Below are 23,537 nucleotides of genomic sequence, written 5' to 3' on the forward strand. Positions count from 1 at the left end.
CCTTCCTTCCTTCCTTCCTTCCTTCCTTCCTTCCTTCCTTCCTTCCTTCCTTCCTTCCTTCCTTCTTTTTTCCCCCTAGGCTTTTTTTCTCTTCTGCTTATATTTTGTTTCACTTAGTGACTTCATCAGCTCCCAAGGTTTCAATTATCATCTCTTTGCTGAGGATTCTCATATATACTTGCTGAACATTAACCTTTCTTAAACTTCAGTCTCAAATCTCTACCTATCTATTGGATATCTTGAACTGGATGTCCCAGAAACATTTTAAACTCAACATGTTCAAAATTGAACTTATCAGTTTTCTCCCCAATGCTGCTCCTCCTTCTAACTTTTCTCTTACTGTTGAGTCCATCATCATTCTCCAAGCCACCCAGGTTTACTACCTAGGCATTACCCAGAATGCCTAAACCCTATCTCATCTTCCATATTCAATCTGTTACCAAATCCTGTCAAATTCTGACTTCATAACATCTCTCATATGTGCCCCTGTCTTTCTCTTGACACTGATCCCATTTTGGTGGAAGTCCTTTTTACTTCATGCCTGGATTATACCTGAAGTATTGCAATAGCCTTTTGGTTGGTGTCCTTGCCTTAAATTTCTCCCTACTCAATCCATCCTCCACTCAGCTGTCAAATTGATGATCCTAAAATGCAGGTCTGCACATGTCACCCCTAAGCACCCACCCACATTCATTAAACTCATATGACTCCTATTACAACCAAGATAAGGAATAAAATCTTATTTTGTAGTCAAAACCCTTCATACCCTGAATCTTTCCTACCTTTCCAGTATTCTTATTCTTTACTTACTCTCATGTCCTCATCAATCCAGAGACACTGGCCTTACTGTTCCTTGAACAAGATACTGAATCTCCCACCTCAGAGTTTTTCTGCTGGTGGTCCTTTATGCCTGAAATGCTCTCCTTCCTGGTTTCTGCCTCCCGATTTCTCTGGATTCTTTTGAGTCTCAGCTAAAATTCTACCTTCTGCAAGAAGCCTCTGCCAGTACTCTTTAGTCTTACTGCCTTTCCCCAACTTATCCTAGCTATATCTTGTTTGTACAATTTAGAAAAAATATTATTTCCCCATTTAGACTATGACCTCAAAAGCAGAGGCAGTTTATGCTTTTCTTAGTATCTTTAGTTCTTAACACAATGTCTGGGACATTTCAGTTATTTTTCAGTCATGTTGAAATTCTTTGTGACCATATTTGAGGTTTTTATTGACAGAGATACTGGAGTGGTCTGCCATTTCCTTCTCTAGCTCATTTTTACAGATGAGGAAACTGAGGCAAACTGGATTAAGTGACTTGTCCAGAGTCACATAGCTGGTAAGTTTTGGAAATCAAATTTGAACTCAGGAAAATGAGTTTTTCTGACTGCATGTCCAGCACTCTATCCACTACACCACCTAGCTACCTTCTATTATTAATTTTTATTTATTATTTATTTATTTATTTTATTTTTTAATTTTGTAACATGGTTACATGATTCATGCTCCTACTTCCCCTTTATTCCTTGCCCTCTCCCCATCCCTGGCCGATGTGCATTTCCACTGGTTTATTCAGTCATTTTTGTCTGAATCATAGGTCTTTAATAAAATACCAACTGACTATTATCAACGCTCTTTACTGAACTCATTTTAGGGATATATGAAATTGTTCTATGCTCTGTTATTTCTCTTTCGGTCTCTATAATCCTATTGGTATCAGCCTTTTCTACAGCAAATTAGATAGCTATAAGCACAATCATTATAGAGCTCTGATTGACTGATCTCTAGATCTGCTTATCATAGCTACCATCCTGACACTTTATCCTAGTAGCTTCCCTAACAGAAGTAGGGCATGGAGTTTGAAAACAGCAGCATTTATGTTTTCATCCAAGCATCCCAATCCAGCTGATAGAATGTTGAATTTGAAGTCGAGTTCGGTGTTCCATTGCTCAGTCCTCCCCCAAATAAAATCAAATTCTTTAAGCTCTGCAATTTCATTTAAAGAAATCTACAAAATTGAAGCAAGCTTTTCCATTTTTCATTCCACACTGGAGAATACGAATTCATTTATTTTACAATGCCTGGCACATAGTAGGTGCTTAGATTTTTATTGCTGGGTAGATTAATTGGGAAGGGGGAGAGGAGCTCATCTTTTTCTTCCCCATATTCTGTCATTGATACTTAATTGGTAAATCTTTAACCATATAGTTGTTTTCCAACGTGGAAGCTTGCTGAGCAAAGAGAAGAGGCAGATTCATTTTAACAAGAGGGAGAGGAGGGTAAAGCAGCACAGGTTGCTGAGACCCAGGCAAGATCTTAAGATCCCCAACTATCTGTAGGAGCGAGGGCTCACTGCAAGGGTAGGAGGGCTCTAGATTTCACCTATTTTTTAATGCTAGCCAGGTCCAGAAATGCTTGAAGACAAGTCATGAAACCAATCATCAAAGGCTAACCAATCCCAAGAAGGAAACAGTTACCTTGGTGCTCACCAACAAACAGAAAGTTTGAGATCCAGTGCCAGATTTCAGTGCTGCTAAATAAGCTTTGGAAGAATTCTAGTAGCATTCTTTCATTACTACCTACTAGGTAAGTGAAGGAGGCATCAGAGGATATTGTTATTTTGGGTTATAGTTTTTTACCCAGTGTTTATTTATGTTCATGGCATCTTTTGTAAGTTCATTGTAGTTGTAAATTAATGGATACAATTCTATCAGATGAACAAGAAGTAAAGCTCCCATTGGTTAAATTTTAAAAATTGTTACTGGGACATTGCATGTACTTTCAGATTCAGATTATGTATTTTTTTTATTGATGCTGCTTTTTTCTCTTTCTTTTTTTCCCCTTGTCATAAGGGATGACTCACTGGGTGGGTGAGGGACATGTTTGAAAATGGAGGTGATGTGAAAACAGAAGATATACTTTTTAAAAATATAGCTGGGCTAAACTTGACACCAAAGAAGAGATGAGAAGGTACATTTCCCTGCTTTGTTGCAGACCTGCATGACTATGGATGGAGAACACTGTGTACAATGTCAATTTTTTCAAAATGTTGGTTATTTTCACTGAATTTCTCCCCCACACTTTTTTGTTCCTTGTTTTAAGGGATGCTTCCCTAGGAGAGGGAGAAGAAAAATTGTAAGAAAATGGTGAAATAAAAATAAATCAATAAGTTTTATTTTGTGAAGTGCATCTCTGATGCATATACAAGGGAGAGCCTGAGACATAAGCATTATACTATCAACTCCATCCAGGAAGGTATCTAAGAGAACATCTTCATTTTACAACCTCTTCATATTACGAACTAGGAAACCAAAGGCCAGATCGGATTTGCCCAAGGCACTCGAGTAGTAAGTGTCTGAGCCAGGAATTGTCGCCTCTGGTTCTAGATTCAGTATTCTTTTACCTTTACTTGATTATCTTTAGCTATACAATTATCATTTTGGTCAGAGGTTGGAAAGACACTTTTAAAAAATCAATAATTGTCTTTGGTCCTTAATTTAATAGGTCTCTCTTTCTATTCTCCACTAATTTTGTTTACAATATGACCTTTCATAGAATTTATCATGGTATGTAGTGTGATATGTTAGCCTAGAGCTAATTTCTATGTAATTCTTACCCCAGTAGTTGGAATCTTCGGATTTATGTAATACTATGCTGCTCTATTTTTTTTAACTCAGGTTCCTCCTCCGTCTCACTGATTAATTTGATTATTAGAACTAGTACAAATGGTTTTAATAATTATCACATTGTACTGTATAGATTGTCATTGGTACTAGTCCTTTAATTTTCATAATTCTAATGGAGGTTCCTGATCTTTTGTTTCTCCAGATAAATGTTGATATTTTTTCTAGTTCTGTAAAATAACCTTTTGTTAGTTTGAATGATGTTTCACTGAATATACAAATTAATTTAGGTGGTATTTGTATTTAATTTTTATCAACACAAACTAATAACGAGCAATTAATTTTTCTCTACTTTTATATTTGTTTTAATTTCTATAATTTTGTAGCTATATTTATATTAATTCATATATGTAGCTATAAATGTTTGCCAGATATTTTTCTATTCAGCAGTTATTTTGAATTTATTTTCTCTTTCAATCTGTTCCTGCTGTGTTGGCTTAGTAATATGCAAAAAATCCATAGTTTATTTTATATCCTGCTATTTTCCTGAAATTATTGCTTCAGCTTTTACTTGAATTTCTAGGGTTCTCTAAATAGAATATCAGATTGTTAAAAAAAAGAAAGTGACAACTTGTTTCTTCTGTCCATGAATCTTCCCTTAATTATCTACTGTCATTTTAGTAGTAATTGATGTTCTTTAAATTAAGTCTAGATTTGCTTCTTTGCAGGTAAAATAGCTTATAGAAACCTCAAATATTAGGGAACTTAGAGATCAGAAGTTGATAGATTTAAATGTGAAAGGGGCCTCTAAGGTCATCTAGTTCAACCCCTTCACATTACAGATGAGAAAACTAAAGCCAAGAGAGAGTAAATAAAGCAGTAGATCCAGGCTTTAAACTCAGGTCCTCTGACTACAAATCCAAGATTATGTCTTCTTCATTAATATAAACCTCTCATTTTATAGCTGAAGAAACAAAGGACCAGAGAGATAGAATGACTAGCCTAAGGCTATGCAGCTAGTAAGTGGTCCAACAACTCACATTTACAAATGCTTTTTAAGTTTTGAAAAATTCTTAAAAAAAATGATCCCTTATTGATGATTATAATAACCCTGGGAGGTAAGTGCTCGTATTGTCCCTATTTTGCAGAGTGGGAAACTGAAACTCAGAGAGTTTAAGTGAACTGATTAGGATCAAACAGCTTGTAAACATCTGAGTCAGGATTTGAACCTAGATCCTTCTGAGTCCAGGGTTAGCTCTTATGCCACATTGTCTCCTAATATTGTACCTTTTCAGTTGGGAACCAGATTATGGAAAGCCATAATAGTAGGTCTTAACTACCTATAGGCTTTTCCCTCTGGATTTTTGCTGAGGCATTTAGACTTAATTCTTTCCAAAGGGTTTTGATCAGAATTCAAATATAAACTCAGCAAAACATAAATATGGGATACTGAGGTGTTTTAGCACAGGAGACATATGAGGAAGTAAATAATGTCAAAGCATAGCTGGATTCTGTTTAGAAAAAATATATGTTTTAGAAATATTCCTCTAGCAGCATAATGCTACTGTGATTGCACTGTCTTTATGGCTGGTTCCCTAGTTAAGCCTGCTCAGTGTTAGAAGAGGAACTGATCATCTGAAAGAGCTTCAGGGGATTTGGTTTGACTGAGAGTTCTGAGAGTAGTGATTTCTGAATTTAGAATGTGACATGTAGAAAACAGGAGATATGAACAGTATAACTTTGTGATCGTGAGACAAATAATTTATCTAATTTTAGAGAAGAGAGAAAACCATATCAGTTAATCAAATAGTTTGGCTGAGACGTGCTCAGCGAGGCGTTAGAAAAACATCATTTGGATCAATTCAGCTTAGCAGTGGAAACGTCTATTTAACACAGACACTGTATTCGTTAAGGAACTGACACGAGGTTGTATGTGGATAAGATGAATTTATTGTTGATGTATTTGTTTTAATATATGTGTACCTTTGATCTTATTATTTTTTTTTTTGCCTCCATGATGAGTCAATAGAAAAGTTTAACTTAACAATGTTATTACTTTTGGCAGCTGGTTGTGTAGATAGAAATGCAACCGTCGGAGCTTGAGGACTAAACTTCGGAGCAGAGAGAGTATTTTCCTTCACAGTTGAATTTCCCTAAAGTCATGAGAGAATTTGAGTATAGCTGTGTCATGCTGGTTTTACTTTGGGAACTGAGGCTTGCCAGGGAGGAGGGCAGGTTGGAGGCTGAGTCAGTCCAGAAAGTGACTCAATGTCCACACATACTTGTGAAAGGTCTGAGACACTATAATATTCATTTTATTGAGTAGACACCCCACACACCCTTATATATTCAACACTTGTGACTTTTTCTGAGCAGGAAATGTCTAAAATGATAGACATGACCAGGCTCCACCAGGCTGTTGCTGTGGGGGACTACAGTACGGTGAGCAGGATTCTAAAGAAGGGGCTTTATAATCCAAACCACAAGGATAGAGACTGGAATGACCGGACTCCACTTCATTGGGCTGCAATTAAAGGTAAATGACTAATCCGGTCACTTCCCATGTGCAATAAACACTTAGCCTGGTTTTTCTTTCTTTATAGATCCTAGTAAACTCTTTATAGATCAAGTAATAGAACCTTCCCGCATTACTTATATTTTAATAAAGACTTCTAGAGAATAAAATCCTTTTAACTATCCCAGGGAATGAATTTCTACTGAAAGGAAAATCTCCCTAAGCTATTCCAGTTATGGGGAGGAGATGAGTAAGTAATTTCTTCTCTTGCCTGTGTAATAATGATTACTCATCATATCACAATAACTCATGTAATAAATGACAAGGGGATAAGTTTCAGAGGAACTTGGGAAGAAACATATGAACTCATACAGAGTGAAGGAAGCAGAACCAGAATAACTTATATAATAGTAATAATATCATAAAAACGAATAACTTGGAAAGATTTAAGAACTTTGATTATTTTAGTGCTCATCCTTGAATCCCTAGGATTTAAAAGAAACATGCTATCCATTTCCCAACAGAGAGGTGATGGATTCAGAGTACAGATCAGGAAATATAGTTTTAGACATGGCCAATGTGGAAATTTATTTTGCTTGACTACATGTTTGTTACAGGGCTTTATTTTTCTTTTTTAATTTGTAAAGGGTGGTGAGGGAAGTGGGAAAGAGAAAGTAATTTTTGGTTACTTGAAAAAAAATCAATTTAAAGAAAGTTCAGTCATTTATTACTTTATTTGTAACAAAAATTTAAAATATTTTGAAAGATATTCATATAGTAAACTAATTATTATTTTCTAAATAAACTGTACTTTCAAATTTAATACACACACAAATTACAAAAATTCACTTCGAAACACTACTTCTACATTGGGACACTTATTCCTTGTAATCATTCTAATAAAGTAGGAGACGATAAGAAGACAAGAAGGAGGAGAAGGAGAAGGAAGAGGATGAAGAGGAGGAGAAAAAGGAAGAAAAAAGGCTGATATTAAAATAAATGATAACTATATTTTCCATTATATTCTTCCATTCATTCCAGGGAGTTTTCTTTCATAAGAAATAATTTTTTGAAAAAAGGAAGAAGTGGAAAAAAAGTTCCACAAAACTAATGAACATATTAAACAAACATTAAAATGAACATTAATATCTTATTTAATATATTTAATTTTATTAATATCTTTTTAATAAAAGGATGTTTTCTGTAGTATTCCATACTCATGAACCCCTGATTCCACAGAACAGTTAGGGGGATATTTCTTCTCATCATTTTTTTGGTTGGAGCTTGGCCATCTTGATTTTGCTACATTTAAGTTTAATTGTTTTGCTATTCTTTCCATTTTCATTATTATCTACATTATGTGTATTCTTTCCCTGGTTCTAATTATTTCATTGTGTAACAGTTCGTATGAGTATTTCTCTGGATTTATTTATTTAAGGATTTTTTTGTAACTCAATACTATTACATTACTTTCACGTACAATTTGTTTAGATATTCTCTAATACATGGGCATCTACTTTATTCCCAAGAACTAATATTTATATAATATTTTGAAGTCAGCGAAATGCTTTATATAGTATCACATTCAAACTTCAAAACTACATAAAACCTCAAAAAATAGTCATTACTAGTACCATTTTAAAGAAGTGGTTGCCTACACAATATGATTTGGGTGATGCCAGGAAGGCACCCTTTAAAAAAATTTCTCTCCCTTACTGCCTGTCACTCTACTGGAAAATCTACCATTAGATCCTCATTCCTTTTGACCTTTAAAGGATTTCCCCCCTTACATTTCTAAAAGTCCCTAACCTGGAATATAAATGTAGCTAGCAGGGATAATACCTTTTACCTCAGCAGCTATTATACCTAACACCTGAGTGACTTTCAAGGCACTGTGGATCTGAGGCATGACTTCTGGAGCTTCTGGAAAGAAGCGACAGAGAGGTGCAGGTCCAGAAGGTAGAAGATTCTAAAATCACCATTTTCACAGTTTTGTTTTGTATTGACCTTGTTTCTCATGAAGAAGCTAAGGTGACGTTGATGTTAATGGTCAGGACTTTAGTAACTTCTAAAAACACATTCTATCTTTTAGTAAAATACTATCAGAGAAAACTTCACTGGGAGCTTAGAGGTACAGACATTAATAGGGAGGAATTGGTCTTGGCCTGTGCTGAAACTCTTAAAATTCTTCTTGACCATCGAGGTTGTAGGTGAACAGCATCAGATGAATTGTGGTTAGCTTGGATAGTCAGAGTACAGAGCTAGAAGGTCATTTGATTTGTGGGAAACATTTTTGGAGCTCATATATAAGACACCTTGGTTGAGGCTGAGGATTATCATTAATGTTATTTATCCTTCATTTGGAAGAGAATCAAGGATATCATGGGGTGAATTGGATTTAAGTAAGGCAGACTGGTCCACCCCACTCTCTCTTCTAGAGTAATTGATGTCAAAATGACTGGTGATGGTCCAGGATGTGGTGAATAGCTTTGGCATCTTTGATGTCTGACCAAGCTCTAAGCATTCCACAGTGCCTACTTTAGCCACCTTCATGGCCATTGGAACAATAGTTCTCATCTGATCATTCTTCCAGGGGAAGTCATTGCAAGCTTGGAGTAGGCATCCCCCTAAGTCATTGATGGGTTTGAGGCATGTCGGGTACCTTTGGTCCATCTTCCAAGATGATTTTATTAGTATGGCCACTGCACAAGTTACTTCTTGGAGTCACAGGTGAGAGTAGACACCAAAGGTGGATAAGAAGCCCTGCAAATGGATTGGCAGGCCCTCATATTATAGGCGCTAGTCCTCCCTGTATATCCTATACACCCCTCAATGAGGAGTTGGAGATGAACAACAACTCAGTGTCTTTCCTCAAGAAGGCATTAAGTGGTATATGATATATATTCATGAAAGCCTAATAAAAGAATTGTGCAGAGAGCATCCTTAGGAATATTTGAGAAGGAAAAGAACACTTTCGTGTGTGCTAAGGAAGGTTCTATAGCGAATCATGTAACTAGAACTGAAAGGGATGTTGGAGTCATCTGATTTAACCACCTTATTTTACAGATGAGGAAGCTGAGGCACAAGGAGATAAGTAATTTGTTCGAGGTCATACACACCCTATAAGTAGTTAGGGACAAGAAAGGTATTTGAATAGGCAGCGATGAACAAGGTAACAGGTGATGGATAATGTTTCTGAATGCATAAAGATAGGAAAGTTCAAAACAAAAATAATCCGGTTTGAGTGGAATATTGAGTATATGAATAATAATAACAAATATAATACTAATAGTAATAATAATGCCAGCAACAGCAATGACAACAACAATAATTATGATGATGATAGTTAACATTTATGTAGTGCTTACTCTGTGCCAGGCATTGGACTAAACACTTTACAGTTATTATTATCTTACATGAAAGGGAATAATATGAAATGAGACTGGAAAAATAGGATATCATAGGATATTGAAATCAAAAGAAATTTAGAGAATAATTAGTTCAGTCTCCTTAGCTTAGAGATAAGAATTTAAGTCACTTAGTCAGGGTCATACACCTGACAAACAGAATTAAAAAAACACAAACCCTTACCTTCTGTCTTAGAACCAATACTGTACATTGATTCCAAGGCATAAAAGTGGTAAGGACTAGGCAATGGGGGTCAAGCGACTTGCCCAGGGTCACACAGCTGGGAAGTGTCTGAGGCCAAATTTGAACCTGGGACTTCCCATCTGTAGGCCTGACTCTCAATCCACTGAGCTACCCAGCTGCCCCCCTGACAAACAGAATTTGAACTCAGACCTTTACAACTTGGGGAACTTAGGTGGCATAGTAGATAAGAGGTTAGGACCTAGAATCTGGAAGACTCCTCTCCCTGAGTTCAAATATGGCCTCAAACATTTCCTAGCTGTGTGTCTCTGAACAAGTCACTTAACTCTATTTGCCTCAGTTCTCCATCTGTAAAATAAGCTGGAGAAGGAAATGGCAAACCACTCCAGTATCTTTGCCAAAAAAAACCCCATATGGAGTCATGAAGAGTCAGATACAACAGAAATAACTAAACAACAAGCAACTATCTAACTTCAAATGCAGTGTAGTTTTTACTCCACTACAGCTAGAGTCAAATGATAGAGGACCTTAAATATCAGTCTATGGAAATATTTTCTAAAGGCATTTAGTAATTGCTTTAGAATTAAAATTTTAGGCATTAGAATTTTATTTAAAATGCTTTAAAGAACCACTTTATATGTTTGAAAAGAAGAATATGGTCAGAGCTGTCTATTAGAAAATTATCTTGGTATCTGTTGTGAAAGACAGTTGTAGTCATCAAACTCCCAGCTCTTGGCTGCACACGACCCAGTTAAGGCAAAAGTGTTGCCTTAACTGAATTAAAGTGTAATTGGGTTAGTGTATGAGTGTGTGAGGTGGTGGTGGATATGTCACTGAAGAGATGAAGCATCAGAAACTGGACAGGTCTATGAAGACTCATGGTTGTAAAGACCTTGCACAACTTGGGGGAAATCATTGAACCTCCCAGGACTTCTTTCTCTGTAAAACAAGGAGTTTGGGCTAAGTGCTCTCTAAGACTAAATCCTAGAGCTCAATGGATTCTCACCTCCATGTCCTTAATGATCAAACAGAGATAATAAACCTTGTTCCACTGAGGGATGAAGGAGGCTGAACCATTGCTGTGGTTCACAGCTGGCAGAGTAACTATTGTCCTCTGCTGTCACCTAAAGGCCACCAAGAAAACAACAATTTCTGCTCTCGTCAATGTCAACATTGGTCCTTGGACACTGAATGGTTTGTGGTCCAATAGCACTATTGAGAGACTACCATTATCTTCTGAGTCAACCTTTCAGTACCAATTGGCCTTGGAGTACTGTGAATGGAAGGAGGTGAAGAAGGTCCATTGTGCCCATGACCCATGTGTCTTGGAACATTGCCAGTACCATCGAAGTCAGCGATTTGAACCTGCTCAAGAAGATCAAGTGGTTAGTTGACTTTCTGGGTGGTAAACATCATCAAAACAGACTCTGACCACAGGGATGTGGAAAGTGCCAAAGAGAGGGACTGAAAGGCATCAGAGAAGGAACATTTCATGTAGGAGGTTGCATTGGAGATGGGCTTTGAAGGAGAAGGACTTGTTTCCATACCTCTGGTCACCCTATCTCTGCCTCCCTCCTATCCCTAGATTCCATTTGCTACAGTACAAAAAGCATTACCATTTTCAGTGAATGAACCTTGTGAAGGATGGAAAGAAAACTGCTTAACAGCCAAGTCAAGGATGAGCCACAAGTGTGACATGGAGGCAAATGAGTTCATTTTTTGTTATTTATGTTTTGGAACTTTTTTCATAGGATTATTGATAGTTTGAGAATTCCCTATTCATATTGTTTGCCTTCTTTTTGAAAATGAATGACTTGTTTACTTGTATTGATTTAAAATCAGTTTGTGGAGGTTGTTATACAGGGAACAGATGGCCAATGAGAATCTGTCTTCCCCTTCCCATTTTTCTTTATAGATCTAATCAGTCACCCTATGTTATAACAATTAGCTCATTTTTAAAAAATACCTGGGATAATATATAATGTCCTTTCAGGTCAAGTTAAGTCAGCAAGCATTTTTTTTTGGCATGTGCCAAGCACTGTGCTAAGCTGCTGAGGATACAAAGACAGACAAAAGGAAAAAATAAGATCCCTTAAGGGACTTACAAACTAATGGAGGAGGAGAAAATATGCAAACAACTATGTACGAGTAAGACAGATATCAAAGAATTACATTTTTGGATATGAAAATAACAGAATGCTATAATAAAAGAAAATTTTTGTTGACCCACAAAATTGCTAAACAACCTCCCCCAAAGGAGGCAATATAGTTGCAAATAAACTGTAAGACTATATAGAACTCTGGATGATCTCAAAACAGAATGTCCTCAGGATAAGAAAAAATTTTTGCATCAATATTCTATCACCTAGAGAACAATGAATGGTAAAGAGAAGTCAGAGTTGTTTGATCAAGTGTATAAAAATTTGTGTGATTTAGGAGAAATTTTGTAACGTCTTGTGTGGGCTACCTGCATACATGTATTCCGTTTGCCTTCTGGCTATTGCATGTGACAATCAACAAACTTCTCATTAACTTGGCATGATTTCTGTCTCCTGATTTTTGTGAAAACAATCATGGCAAAGGGGATGGGGTTACCTAGGTGGACTTGAAGTGGAGGGGAACGACTGTGTAGAAAAGCAGCTTTTATTAGCAAGTAAGAAGTCTATAGTTTTTTATGTAAAAAGCCTCTCCTATGATTGATTCTTCTCTGCCAGTCCTCAAGGGGAAACTTAAATGAACTAAATTCCAGATGAGAGGCATTGGGGCCGATTGTCACATGTAGTTTGGGGATCCATACTTTCTGATATTCCTTTAGAGGAGAGGGTTAAAAGAATTATTCAATCTGTATATTTCAGGACAAATTTGATCAGCCTTCTGTGCTTCAGGATCTTGAAGTGTTAAATGCTTTATTTGTAAGCATCATCTGTGTTCTGTGGCTTGGTAAATCCAAACTAACTTTTCCCTGTGGAGATTAGTTAAAGGAAAAATGGTAGAAAAAGTTAAAATTTTTCAGTGAAATTGTCAAATGCTTCAAAATATGAACTCACCGCCTCTCTCTTCCCATTACCTCTTTCTCTTTCTTTTTCTTTTTCTCTTTCTCTTTCACTTCTCCTCTCCTCTTTCTTTTCTCTCTCTCTGTCTTCGTCTTTCTCCATTTCAAATTCTGGTCAAGGTGAGTAGGCAGACAAGAGACCACACAAAATAAGAGGGAAGGAAAATTTTTTTCCTGGTCTGCAGAAATTTATAATGTCATATGCCAATTAAAGACTAAATGTGTGACTGAAATGTAATTTATATTCTGTGAATTTCCAAATTGTGGTTTGAATTCTATTTTAAATGATGAAATGTCTCAGTGAGTTTTGAAGTACCATTCTCAAATTTGTTTTAAGGAAAAATAAGAATAAAACTTTGTGAAAGGAAATAACACTCAAGGTTTTAAATCTTTTTTTCTTAATGACATTGTTTTAGTAAGAAAGGAAGGTTATTTCCCTGATGGAAGAAAAAATTAATCCTTCTAAATATATGTAAGTATACATATATATTTTATAAATTGATTATAGTCAAAGAGGGAAAGCACTAGCATGGATGTCAGAAAGGGTTTCTTATAGAAGGCAGGACTTCAACTGGGACGTCAAGGAAGCCAGGAGATAGGCATGAGGAAGAAGAGAATTCCATACATGGAGGATAACAAGTGAAAATTGGGAAGAAGAAAGACAAAATGTACTTTTTGAGGAGAAGCAAGGAGGCCAGTACTGCTGTGTTACAAAGTACTTGGAATAAGGATGTAAAAAAGACTAGAAATGTAGGAAGGGCTTGGAAAACCAAACAAGTGATTCCTACTCTGTGGGAAAGGCCCAAATCTAGCATTTCCAGACAGACTTTGAACAATGTAAGAATGTTAAAGTTCATTCTTAAAACAGAATAAGAAAAATTAGAGTTAGTTAAAAAAAAGATAAGTTTATGTTCATAAAAACATTTATTTTGAACAGAGTATTTTTCTTTAAAATCTTATTCTAAATTACGTATTAGTTTCTTATCATGGTAATTATAAGCAATGACATATTTATTATTTAATTAAAAGATATATTTCCTAGAAAAGCTTAATTTGTATCTTGAACCATATTATACTCTGATTATCCACACATGTGAGAAAGTTAGCTGTTGCATTACTGCAGACATCTCCTAGGACTACAGGCCATACATAGTGTTGGTTACCTAAATTGTAGGTCTATTATCTCACTGGGAAGAAAAAGTTTCCAAGGGCTAGCTTTACAATGTTTAACTTATGAAGATGACAAAAAAAAAATACTCCAGCCATTGGAATGATTTCTTATTGGTTCAATAGCTTTTAAAAATCATATCACGTCTACTTGTAATCCAAAATATAGTTTTGGGAACTTTAGAAAGGATCTAAAGTACCCTTCGGTCAGCATGGTATTGAATAGCTAAGTTGGAAGATCCCAGATTGGAAATGGAAAAGACAGGTGAAGTGGAACCTTTTATTGGGGTTTCCAGGAGAGCAGAGTAACAAATTGAGAGTGGAGAATAAGAAAGCAGATGTTGGAAAAAGAATAGAGAGGTTCCAAAGGAAAATTTCACCCAGTTGACAACTTTGCTAAGGACTAGTATTGTCTTCAGGAAGAAAATACATTTTTTCCAATCTGACATATTTTTCTTTTTTCATTTCTAAGGACATGTTGATTTAACAAAGCTTTTAGTAGCCTATGGAGCCAGGCCTTGTTTGGTTACTGATGTTGGTTGGACCCCAGCACATTTTGCAGCTGAATCAGGCCAACTGGGAGTGCTCAAAGCCCTACATGTACTACATGCTGCTATTGATGCCCCAGATTTTTTTGGAGATACTCCAAAGAGGATAGCACAGATTTATGGACAGGAAGAATGCATGGCATTCCTAGAGAGGTAGGTTTCACTTTATTCTCAAATAATTACTAGCTATGTGACCTTGAGCAAGTCACTTAACCTCTTTTAGGTTCAGTTTTCTCATAGGTAAAAAGAAGATAATGATGCCACCTACTTTACAGTGTCATTATGAGGATCAAATGAGATAATGAATGTAATGCATTTGTATACATCTTAAATAGCCATTCAAGGAGAGCGGGAAGGCAACCCTAATCTCAATTTAGAAGCAAACTGATGACTGGGGTCTTTATACTTTTAGCTAAAGTTGTTTACTACATAAATTAATTAGTGGTTTGCTTCAAAATTACTTGGAGTTGTGTAAAATTTTATCAGTAGTCTGTCTTATGGGAAGGTCTACAGATGTTTCATTAGTTGTTCAAGAATTCACAAATATTGCTTAATTTATCATGTCACACAGGTATTAATCATATGATTGAAAAACAGTGATAGAAAAGCACTGTCCTCAAAGTAGCTCAATCACAAAATAAAGACTTAAAATGGAATCAATTATGCTCAGTTGACAAGCTAAAGTATAAAATTTAATCTTACAATTTTATTAGTTATCCTAAATCAAAAGGCTTTTTCCTACTAACTTATTGAGATCATAAAATTTGTTCTCACTACACTGGTTGAAGAACAAGTCTTACAATTTATATATGTCTCACATGATTAAAGGCATAGATACTTCAGAATATCAGCATTTTCCCATTCTTTGCTTTCTTTTTTTCTTTTTTAAATTTAATGTTTTTATTTTGAATATTTTCCCATAGTTACATGGTTCATGTTCTTTCCCTCTCTTCCAAACCCCTCCACCCCCCATAGTTGATGTACAATTCCACTGGGTTTTACATGTAAACCTAACTAAGTTAACTAAACCACGTTCTCCATCCTCCACCCTGGATCCCAGGCTCCAAAATGAGTCTCAGGGTCTAGTCTCTGCCTCCCTTATATAGGGCATAGTCCAAATGACGATTGGTCTCATGCCCCAGGATGGCATCAGGAATCTCCCAAGATTCCAAAGTGTCCAACTGCAAACTGTGCCCACAGGCATGGCTTCTTGCAAATCCTTGCAAAACTTAACTTACAATCATTGATCAAGACCTAATTCCATATTATTGATAGTTGAATTAGAGTTATTGTTTAGCATCTACATCCCCAATAATATCCCCATCAGCCCATGTGTTCATCTTTGCTTTATTTTCAAGACCAATATCTTACCCACTAGCCAAAAACCAATCAAAAGGAAAGAGGGAGGCCTCTGGTACAGGAGAAGTCACATTATACACAGTCCTAAACACAGTTACATTAACAAGTCCAATCAATTTACTTATCAGAAATGTGAACTTTCTCTACTTAACAAAAAATTAACTCAACTTCAAGTATGAGAAACTCATAGATGTTTCATAGTTTAAATTTTGGAAAAAAAACCACACTAAAACTGAAGAACTCTTTTGGGGACTTGAAAGTATATGAGGAAGGCCAAGTGAAAAGCAGAGGTCTGCCTCCTCAGAATGCATCTTATATATTTGTGTTAATTCTCTCGATTATTTGGTTAGCAGACAGTCATCAGGGATGTTTCAAATATTTTTCCCTAATTATCCCCAGCTATGATTTATTTTGTTCATGCAAAAGCATCTTAATTTTTGGAAATTGAAGAATTGTCTTTCATTTGGGAAATGGCTGACAAGTTTGTGGCATATGATTGTGATGGAATGAGGAGATGATTTCTGAAAAATCTGGAAAGATTTAAATGAACTGAGGCAAAGTGAAGGGAGCTGACCCTGAAGAACATTGTACATAGTGACAGAGATATTTTTTGATGAAAAATCATGAATGAACTAGTTGTTCTCAGCAATTCAGTGATCCAAGACAATCCCAGAGACTCATGATGAAAAAAACTATTTGTCCTCTGAGAAAGAACTGATGGAGTCTGAATGCAGATGGGAAGTATACTATATTTCACTTTTTTTCTTCTTTTTTTTGAGATCTCTTCACAAAATCACAAAATGAGTAACGGGAAAATGTTTTACATGATTTCACATGTAAAAATCTTTTTAAAAAACACCTTTTTCCTATTTTGGGGCAGCGAAGTAGCACAGTTGATAGAACATCAGTCTTAGAGTTGGAGGACCTACCTATGTTCAAATCTGGCTTCAGACATTTCCTAGCCATATGGTCCTAGGCTTGCCTAGCTCTTGCTGTTCTTCTTTTTTAGAGTTGATACTAAGACAGGAGAGGATTAAAAAAAATATTTCCAATTTTTATAGTTGAAATTATGTTTTATCCTTTGATTGCATCTATTCTCTGTTTCCTTATTTGATTAAGAATTCTCCTACTACTCACAGTGGTAAAGGTCACTTGATCTAGTCCTTTTCTAAATTTTTTTTAGGTATGACATTTTATATTCAAATGTTTTATATATTTTAACCTTTATTGTGGTATATGCATGAAATTTGGTCTAAATATAATGTCAGGCTGCTTTTCAGTTCCAAAATGGCTAGACCTTAAAAGATTTTAACAGGAAGAGTATTATGGGCCAGATCCTAGTAGAATTGGGAAAGCTTAAATTAACCCCCACCCATCAATACTGTTGTGAACCAAGAGAGCTGAGAAGCAAATCTGGGGCAGTTTGAGTTACCTTTACCCCCCCAGGTGGTTTGATTTAAAAAAAAATTGAACCCAGCTATAAATCTTTGGACAAAGAGACTATAAAACAATTTCAAAACTTGGAAAGACCTCCTGGGACTCTACAGAACCTCTATGCCAGCTGTTTTTAATTTTTCTGCTAATGACTTTTACTTGCTTTTACTTTCTTAATCTGATTTTTGCCACCTTGATGATTGCCCATTAACTGAAGGGTGGTGGAAATTTTTATTAAAGGGACTATGTATTTGAACCTCCCAGCTATAAGTAATCCATTGTTCCAGAAATAGAAGTAGGACAGACACAAAGAGCAATAAGACTTTGTTAGTAGTGGAGAACAGTACATACAATGGCCTATTTTAGGAGAGAATAAGTATAGCTGTTAACTGGGGATTCATTTTAGATAAGATTGAACAGACCAGATTATGAACAGAGATGCTGAGGAATTTGACCTTTATCTTGTAAGTGAATGGGGAGTAACAAGTGATTTTTGAATATAGGAACTTGTTAAAAATCAGTATTTTAGGAAATTGATTTGGCATTTTATGTAGGACAATGATAGTTTAGCACTCCTGATAGGCTATTCCCCACAAATTTGGGTTCCTATTGAGTGATTGCTAGCCTTTGGTTTTTCTATAGATAGCTACTTTTAACAGAGGTCATGAGTCCCCATTTGTGTGTTTTGTATTAACAGTCAGACTGGTGATAAGATTAGCTCAAAGCAAAAGCATTTGCTAAAAATTACATACTGAAACCAATGTAATGCACAATGATGGGGAAGCACACATGTGGGAGACTCCTTCTATAATTGGTTGGAATTAAAGTCCTTTCTGTCTTGTGGACTCTTCATATATCTCCCTTATGGGCACAATATTTCTCCGGGTTATTCAGCTGAGCTCCCTGGGTCCATTACTTTTTTTGCAGCTCAATTCTTGATTTCCAGGGCTAGCTCTTTTGTGAATCCATAACCAGCTCTCTATCTTTTTTTTTTTTTTTTTGCTACAAGAAGTTAAGTTCCAGAGCTGCTTTGGCCTTGAGTAGACTGCCTTTCAGTATCCATGCCTGCCTGACGTGTATGTCTCTGTTACCTTTAGCTGTATCTCATACATTTCAAACTGACTCTCCAACTGCTAGATGGAGTGCTTTTCCTTGGGCAAGTAGTTCCACTATTAGATGCCATGGTTGTTGGTAAGGGGAGGAGGGAAGAAAATCCCTTCCTCTTTCCCAAGAAGTGGAAAGCTATTTTTTTGTTTGCTTTTAATGCTAGCTTTCCATTCAATTACTTTAATCTCTCAAATTGTATTTTTTAAGGGACTACTCTGGGGCTTCATCAATTATTTTGGTTCAATGATATCATTGTCCCTTTCTGACTCAAAGATGTGTTCATTTTTTGTAATACTATCTAGTATTTTAAGGCTTACAAAATGCCTAACATTCATTATCAGTGAGGCTTTGTGAGTCGTATTATCCCTGTTGTATAGATGAGGAAATTGATTCCTAAAGAACTTTTCACTGGTCTCATAGTTAGTGAATGTTACAGATATGATTCAAACCTAGTTCAGCCTAACTCCATAGATACTGGTTAGGAGGTTTTGAGATACTACCAGATCTGAACTCAGATTTACCAGACTCTAGGGCCAGCACTCTATTCACTGTGCTACTTATAGAGATCCAGCCTCTATATGGTAGGGGTTCTGAGTGGCGTTTTGTGGCATCGGATTGTTAAGGTAGGAAAAAGAAAATGAGAACAACCAGACTAGTGGTTAGCCCACGCTATGGGATTTGGACTTTATTTTATACTGGATTTGGACTTTATTTTATACTGGTTTCAAACAAAGAACACAAAGAAAGAGTCACAGCTGTAAAGGGGTTACAAATCATATACAATCCATTAAAGTCTAAAAAGTAGAGATATAGGTACAAGGACAAGGGCCAAATTCCAACCACCAATTAGTAGGGATTAATTCTGGGAGCACAAATATATTTCATGGAGATGTTTACTAATTGCGTTCTGCCTTGATTTACAGGCCTGCGCCTGGTCAGATAGTCTGGACTAAATTGTCTGTCTAGGTCTTATCTAAGTAATATATTTTTTAGGGTTCAGGCTTCTTAATTATCAGGGAGAGAAATCGTTAACTCAGTAGCTGCTGGTCTGCTTAAGGACTCAAAGCTTTCCAATAAGAATATTGAGAAAGGTAGGGATCTAAAAATGAGTCAAAAGAGGAGCCTCAGATTTTTACCTTAGATGGCCCATTCTATCTGCATCTGACATGCAGTGCAGAAAAATACACACAATTTTACTTGCCGATGATTTTGTGATGGGATCCAGATAAAACATCTATTACAGACTCTGTTTCTCTAAATGACTCCTAATAGCCTCTTGGAGGGGTCAAGTTGTTTTTGGATTAACCTACCTGCTGGTACCAGAGCTTTTCAGGGCTTAGGTGACCAGGGCCAAACACAAAGACTGCCTCAGCCTGGATTGGTTGCATAGGGAATCCAGATAACAGGCCCTAAATTTGACCCAATTTCTCCAATGGCTCTCAACAGCTACCCAACTGCCCATCTTTCCATACAGTTGCCAAATTGATGTTTCCAAAACTTAGTTATGATTAGGAAACCCCTCTGCCCCAGAATGTTAGTTCCTTCTATCTCAAAATTGCTTTCTAATTGTTTTATATATACTCACATATGTCCATGGTGTTTTTCTGATAGAATGTAAGCTCTCTAAAGTCATGTACCATTTCATTTCTGTCTTTGTACTCACATTGCTTAGTATAGTGCCTGGCACATAGTAGGTGCTTAATGTGATTGTTGATTGAATGATTGATTGAGTTCCAGTTGCTTTCAGGAAAAAATATAGGCCCTTCTGGCCTCTCAAGTCCTTCACAATCTGGCTTCAATCCATATTTCTAGACAATGGCATATTGCTCTTCATTATATTCTATGGCTCAATCAAACTACTTTACTTTAATATAACATTCCATCTCCTGGTTCTGTATTTTTAACAAGGATCGCCTATGAATGAAATGCTCCCCTTTCTCACCTTGACCTCTTGCAAACCTCTAGCTGAAAGCTCAGCTCAAATGCTCCCTCCTTCAAGAACCCTTTCTTGATTCTCCCAACTGAAAGTAATGACTTCTCCTGCCCATAATTTTGCGTATGTTCCCTATATTCTCTATATTTACTTATCCTGTGACCATGTTGAAACCCTTTAGTAGAAGATAGAATCTTCTTGAAAGCAGGGACTGCATTACTTTTATATTTGTACCTCAGGACTTAGCACTACGCCTGGAACAAAGTAAGTGCTTAACTAACTGATTTTTGTCTGAACCTTTGTCACATCTAAAAGACCACCTGGGATGTCCAAAATGATACACAAGGTCAAGAATTATAATCATTTAACATATAGGATCGTTGATTAGAGATAGAAGAGAACTTGGAGATCATCTACTGTAGCCCCATCATGTTTCCAGTGAAAATGCCCAGGGAAGTTAAATGATTCAAGCGAGGTGGTTCGGGAGATTGAGTGCCTGGTCTGGAATCAGGAAGACTCCTCTCTCTGAGTTTCAATCTGGATTCAGACACTTACTAGCTGTGTGATCTTGGACAAGTCACTTTACCCTGTTTGCCTCAGTTTCCTCATTTGTAAAATGAACTGGAGAAGGAAATGACCAACCACTCCAGTGTCTTTGCCAAGAAAACCTCAAATGGGGTCATGAAAAGTCAGACACAACTGAAATGACTGAACAACAAACAACTATCTAACTTTAGATGTAGTGTAGTTTTCACTCTACTGCACCAGCTAGAGTCAAATGGTAGAGGACTTTAAATATCAGGCTATGGAATTTGTTTCTAAAGCCAAGTAAAAATTGTCTTAGAATTAAAATTCTGGGCACTAGAATTTTATTTTAAGCATTAGAGAACCACTTTAGATGTTTGAGAAGAAGAATGACATGGTCAGAACTGTCCATTAGGAAAATTATCTTGGCATTTTCTGTTGTGAAAGACAGTTGTAGGGTTATCAGCCCTGGCTACCTTGGGTCCAAAAAATCTCCCTAGTGCTGCCTTAACCAAATTAAAATGTAATTGGGAAGGGGTGTGTGTGTGGGAGGTGGGTGTTGTCACTCAAGGGATGAAGTATCGGGAATGGGCCAGGTCTATGAAGATTCAGGGTTGTAAAGACCTTGCATGACCTGGGGGAAATTATTGAACCTCCCAGGACTTCTTTCTCTATAAAATTAGGAGTTTGGGCTACATGGTTTCCAAAGTTCCAAATCCTAGAATTCTGTGGATTCTTGCCTTAGAATAAAAAAGTCTAAACAAATGAGTTCATATAGAGCAGTGGTTCCCAAACTCTTTTGGCCTACTGCCCCCTTTCCAGAAAAAATATTACTTAGTCCCCTGGAAATTAAATTTTTAAAAAATTTTAATAGCAATTAATAGGAAATATAAATGTACCTGTGGCCATCACTGCTTTCCTGGATCACTGCAACACCCACCAGGGGGCGGTGGTGCCCACTTTGGGAATCCCTGATATAGATGATGAGATACTTTTAGGCAAGGAGTTCTTTACCTTCTTTGCATAATGAACCCTTTGACAATCTGTTGAAATCTCTGAACTGCTTTTCTGAATAAAGTTTTTTTTTTTTAAACCCTTAACTTTCGGTGTATTGTCTCATAGGTGGAAGAGTGGTAAGGGTGGGCAATGGGGGCCAAGTGACTTGCCCAGGGTCACACAGCTGGGAAGTGGCTGAGGCCGGGTTTGAACCTAGGACCTCCTGTCTCTAGGCCTGACTCTCACTCCACTGAGCTACCCAGCTGCCCCGTGATTAAAGTTTTAAAGTACAGAAAACTGAGGTAAAAAGAGGTTAAGTGGCATGTTGATAGTCAAATAGCTCAGAAGTGTCTAAGGCTAGATTTAAACTTGAGTCTTCCTTACTCATTCTCCATCCACTGCCCCACCGAGCTTCTGAGTTATCACAGAAGTCACATGCCCAGCTGTATGCCCCATGAACAATAATTCTGGATGTGCTTTTGGAATGGTAAATGAACTTCCTCTTTCTTATCTTTTCTAGAGCTGAAGTGGAATGTCAAGCTTATCGATTAATGGCCCAAGAGAAGGGGCTGCCATTGGATCAGAAAGATGAAGAATGGGAACTCAAGAAACAAGAACTGGAAGAGAGTCTCCCTTCTCTGAATCCAAACAAAAATGAAAAAAAGATTAAGAAATCTAAAGGCCCCCACAAGAAGACTCCACGTGGTCAGGCTCATTTACACTGAGGCTCTTATTAACAGCTTAACAGAGGAATTCACATAGAGAAAGCTAGAGGCCCTAAAAAAATTGAATCTTGTTCCAGGGGTGTGAAAAATCCTGTTTTTATGAGTTAATCTTTTCCTAGAGCTTAGTTAAGAGCAGCGACTAGGTTGATTTTTTGTTAGATTGGCATACAGAGTTTATTTCACAGGCTTAGTCTGTGCTCCTCCCAAAATAGTTAGAATGGTGTTATAGAATGTTGGAATGAGACTCAAGAGGTTTTGCTCTTCTTATAACTAGATGTGTGACCTGGACAAATCACTTGCCCTCTCTGGGCTTTACTCATTTTCCTCATCTATAAAATGAAGATGTTGGATTAAGGTTCCTTTTTGCTCTAGTACTTTATGGTCTGGGGGCCTACATCTTACTTCATTACTAAGGAAAAAGATCATTTTTGTCTATACGAGACAATGGGCCAAGTAATTAACTCTAGTGATCTGGGACAATGGAAAGAATACTGGATTTAGATAGGTAAGAGGATCTGGGTTTGAATCTTTGTTCATAGATGAACCCAATGTCATACTGGACAAGTCATTTAACCTTTCAGGGCCTCATTTTCCCTCACCTATGAAGGAAGGGGTTGAAACAAATAGCCTCCAAGATCCCTTCCATTTCTAAATCTCCGATCTCATAATATGTTATACCGAGAAAAATTGAATATTGCAAAGAGGGAAGAGCCCAAGAGTAAAGCCAGAGGTCTCTGTTCCACTGTTCTGCTTGTCTGATGAGAATGTAGATCTGCATGCCATATTTGTTGTGGTTCCTTAGTCAAGAGTACAATTTTAGAAAAATTAGGCAAAATGTTGAGAATAGGAATTTGATCCTCTAGAATTCAGAGCAAACCTAGCATCTGCCTTAGGAAGCCATTTTAATAGCTCTTCTTTTCATGGATCATTCTGTATGATTTTGTTTCTCCATT

The 23,537-nt window shown here is 36.7% G+C and overlaps 1 protein-coding gene across 1 annotated transcript; it reads left to right on the forward strand.

The window, feature by feature from the left end:
• Window positions 1-5,993: 5,993 nt before the first annotated feature.
• Window positions 5,994-22,584, forward strand: ANKRD66 (ankyrin repeat domain 66). The gene is made up of 3 exons (XM_044671828.1): window positions 5,994-6,150; window positions 14,430-14,658; window positions 22,380-22,584. Exons 1-3 carry the CDS (start codon window positions 5,994-5,996, stop codon window positions 22,582-22,584), a joined length of 591 nt encoding a protein of 196 aa, XP_044527763.1.
• Window positions 22,585-23,537: the final 953 nt, after the last annotated feature.

The sequence above is a fragment of the Gracilinanus agilis genome, chromosome 4 (assembly GCF_016433145.1).
Source record: "Gracilinanus agilis isolate LMUSP501 chromosome 4, AgileGrace, whole genome shotgun sequence".
NCBI classification, from domain to species: Eukaryota; Metazoa; Chordata; class Mammalia; order Didelphimorphia; family Didelphidae; genus Gracilinanus; species Gracilinanus agilis.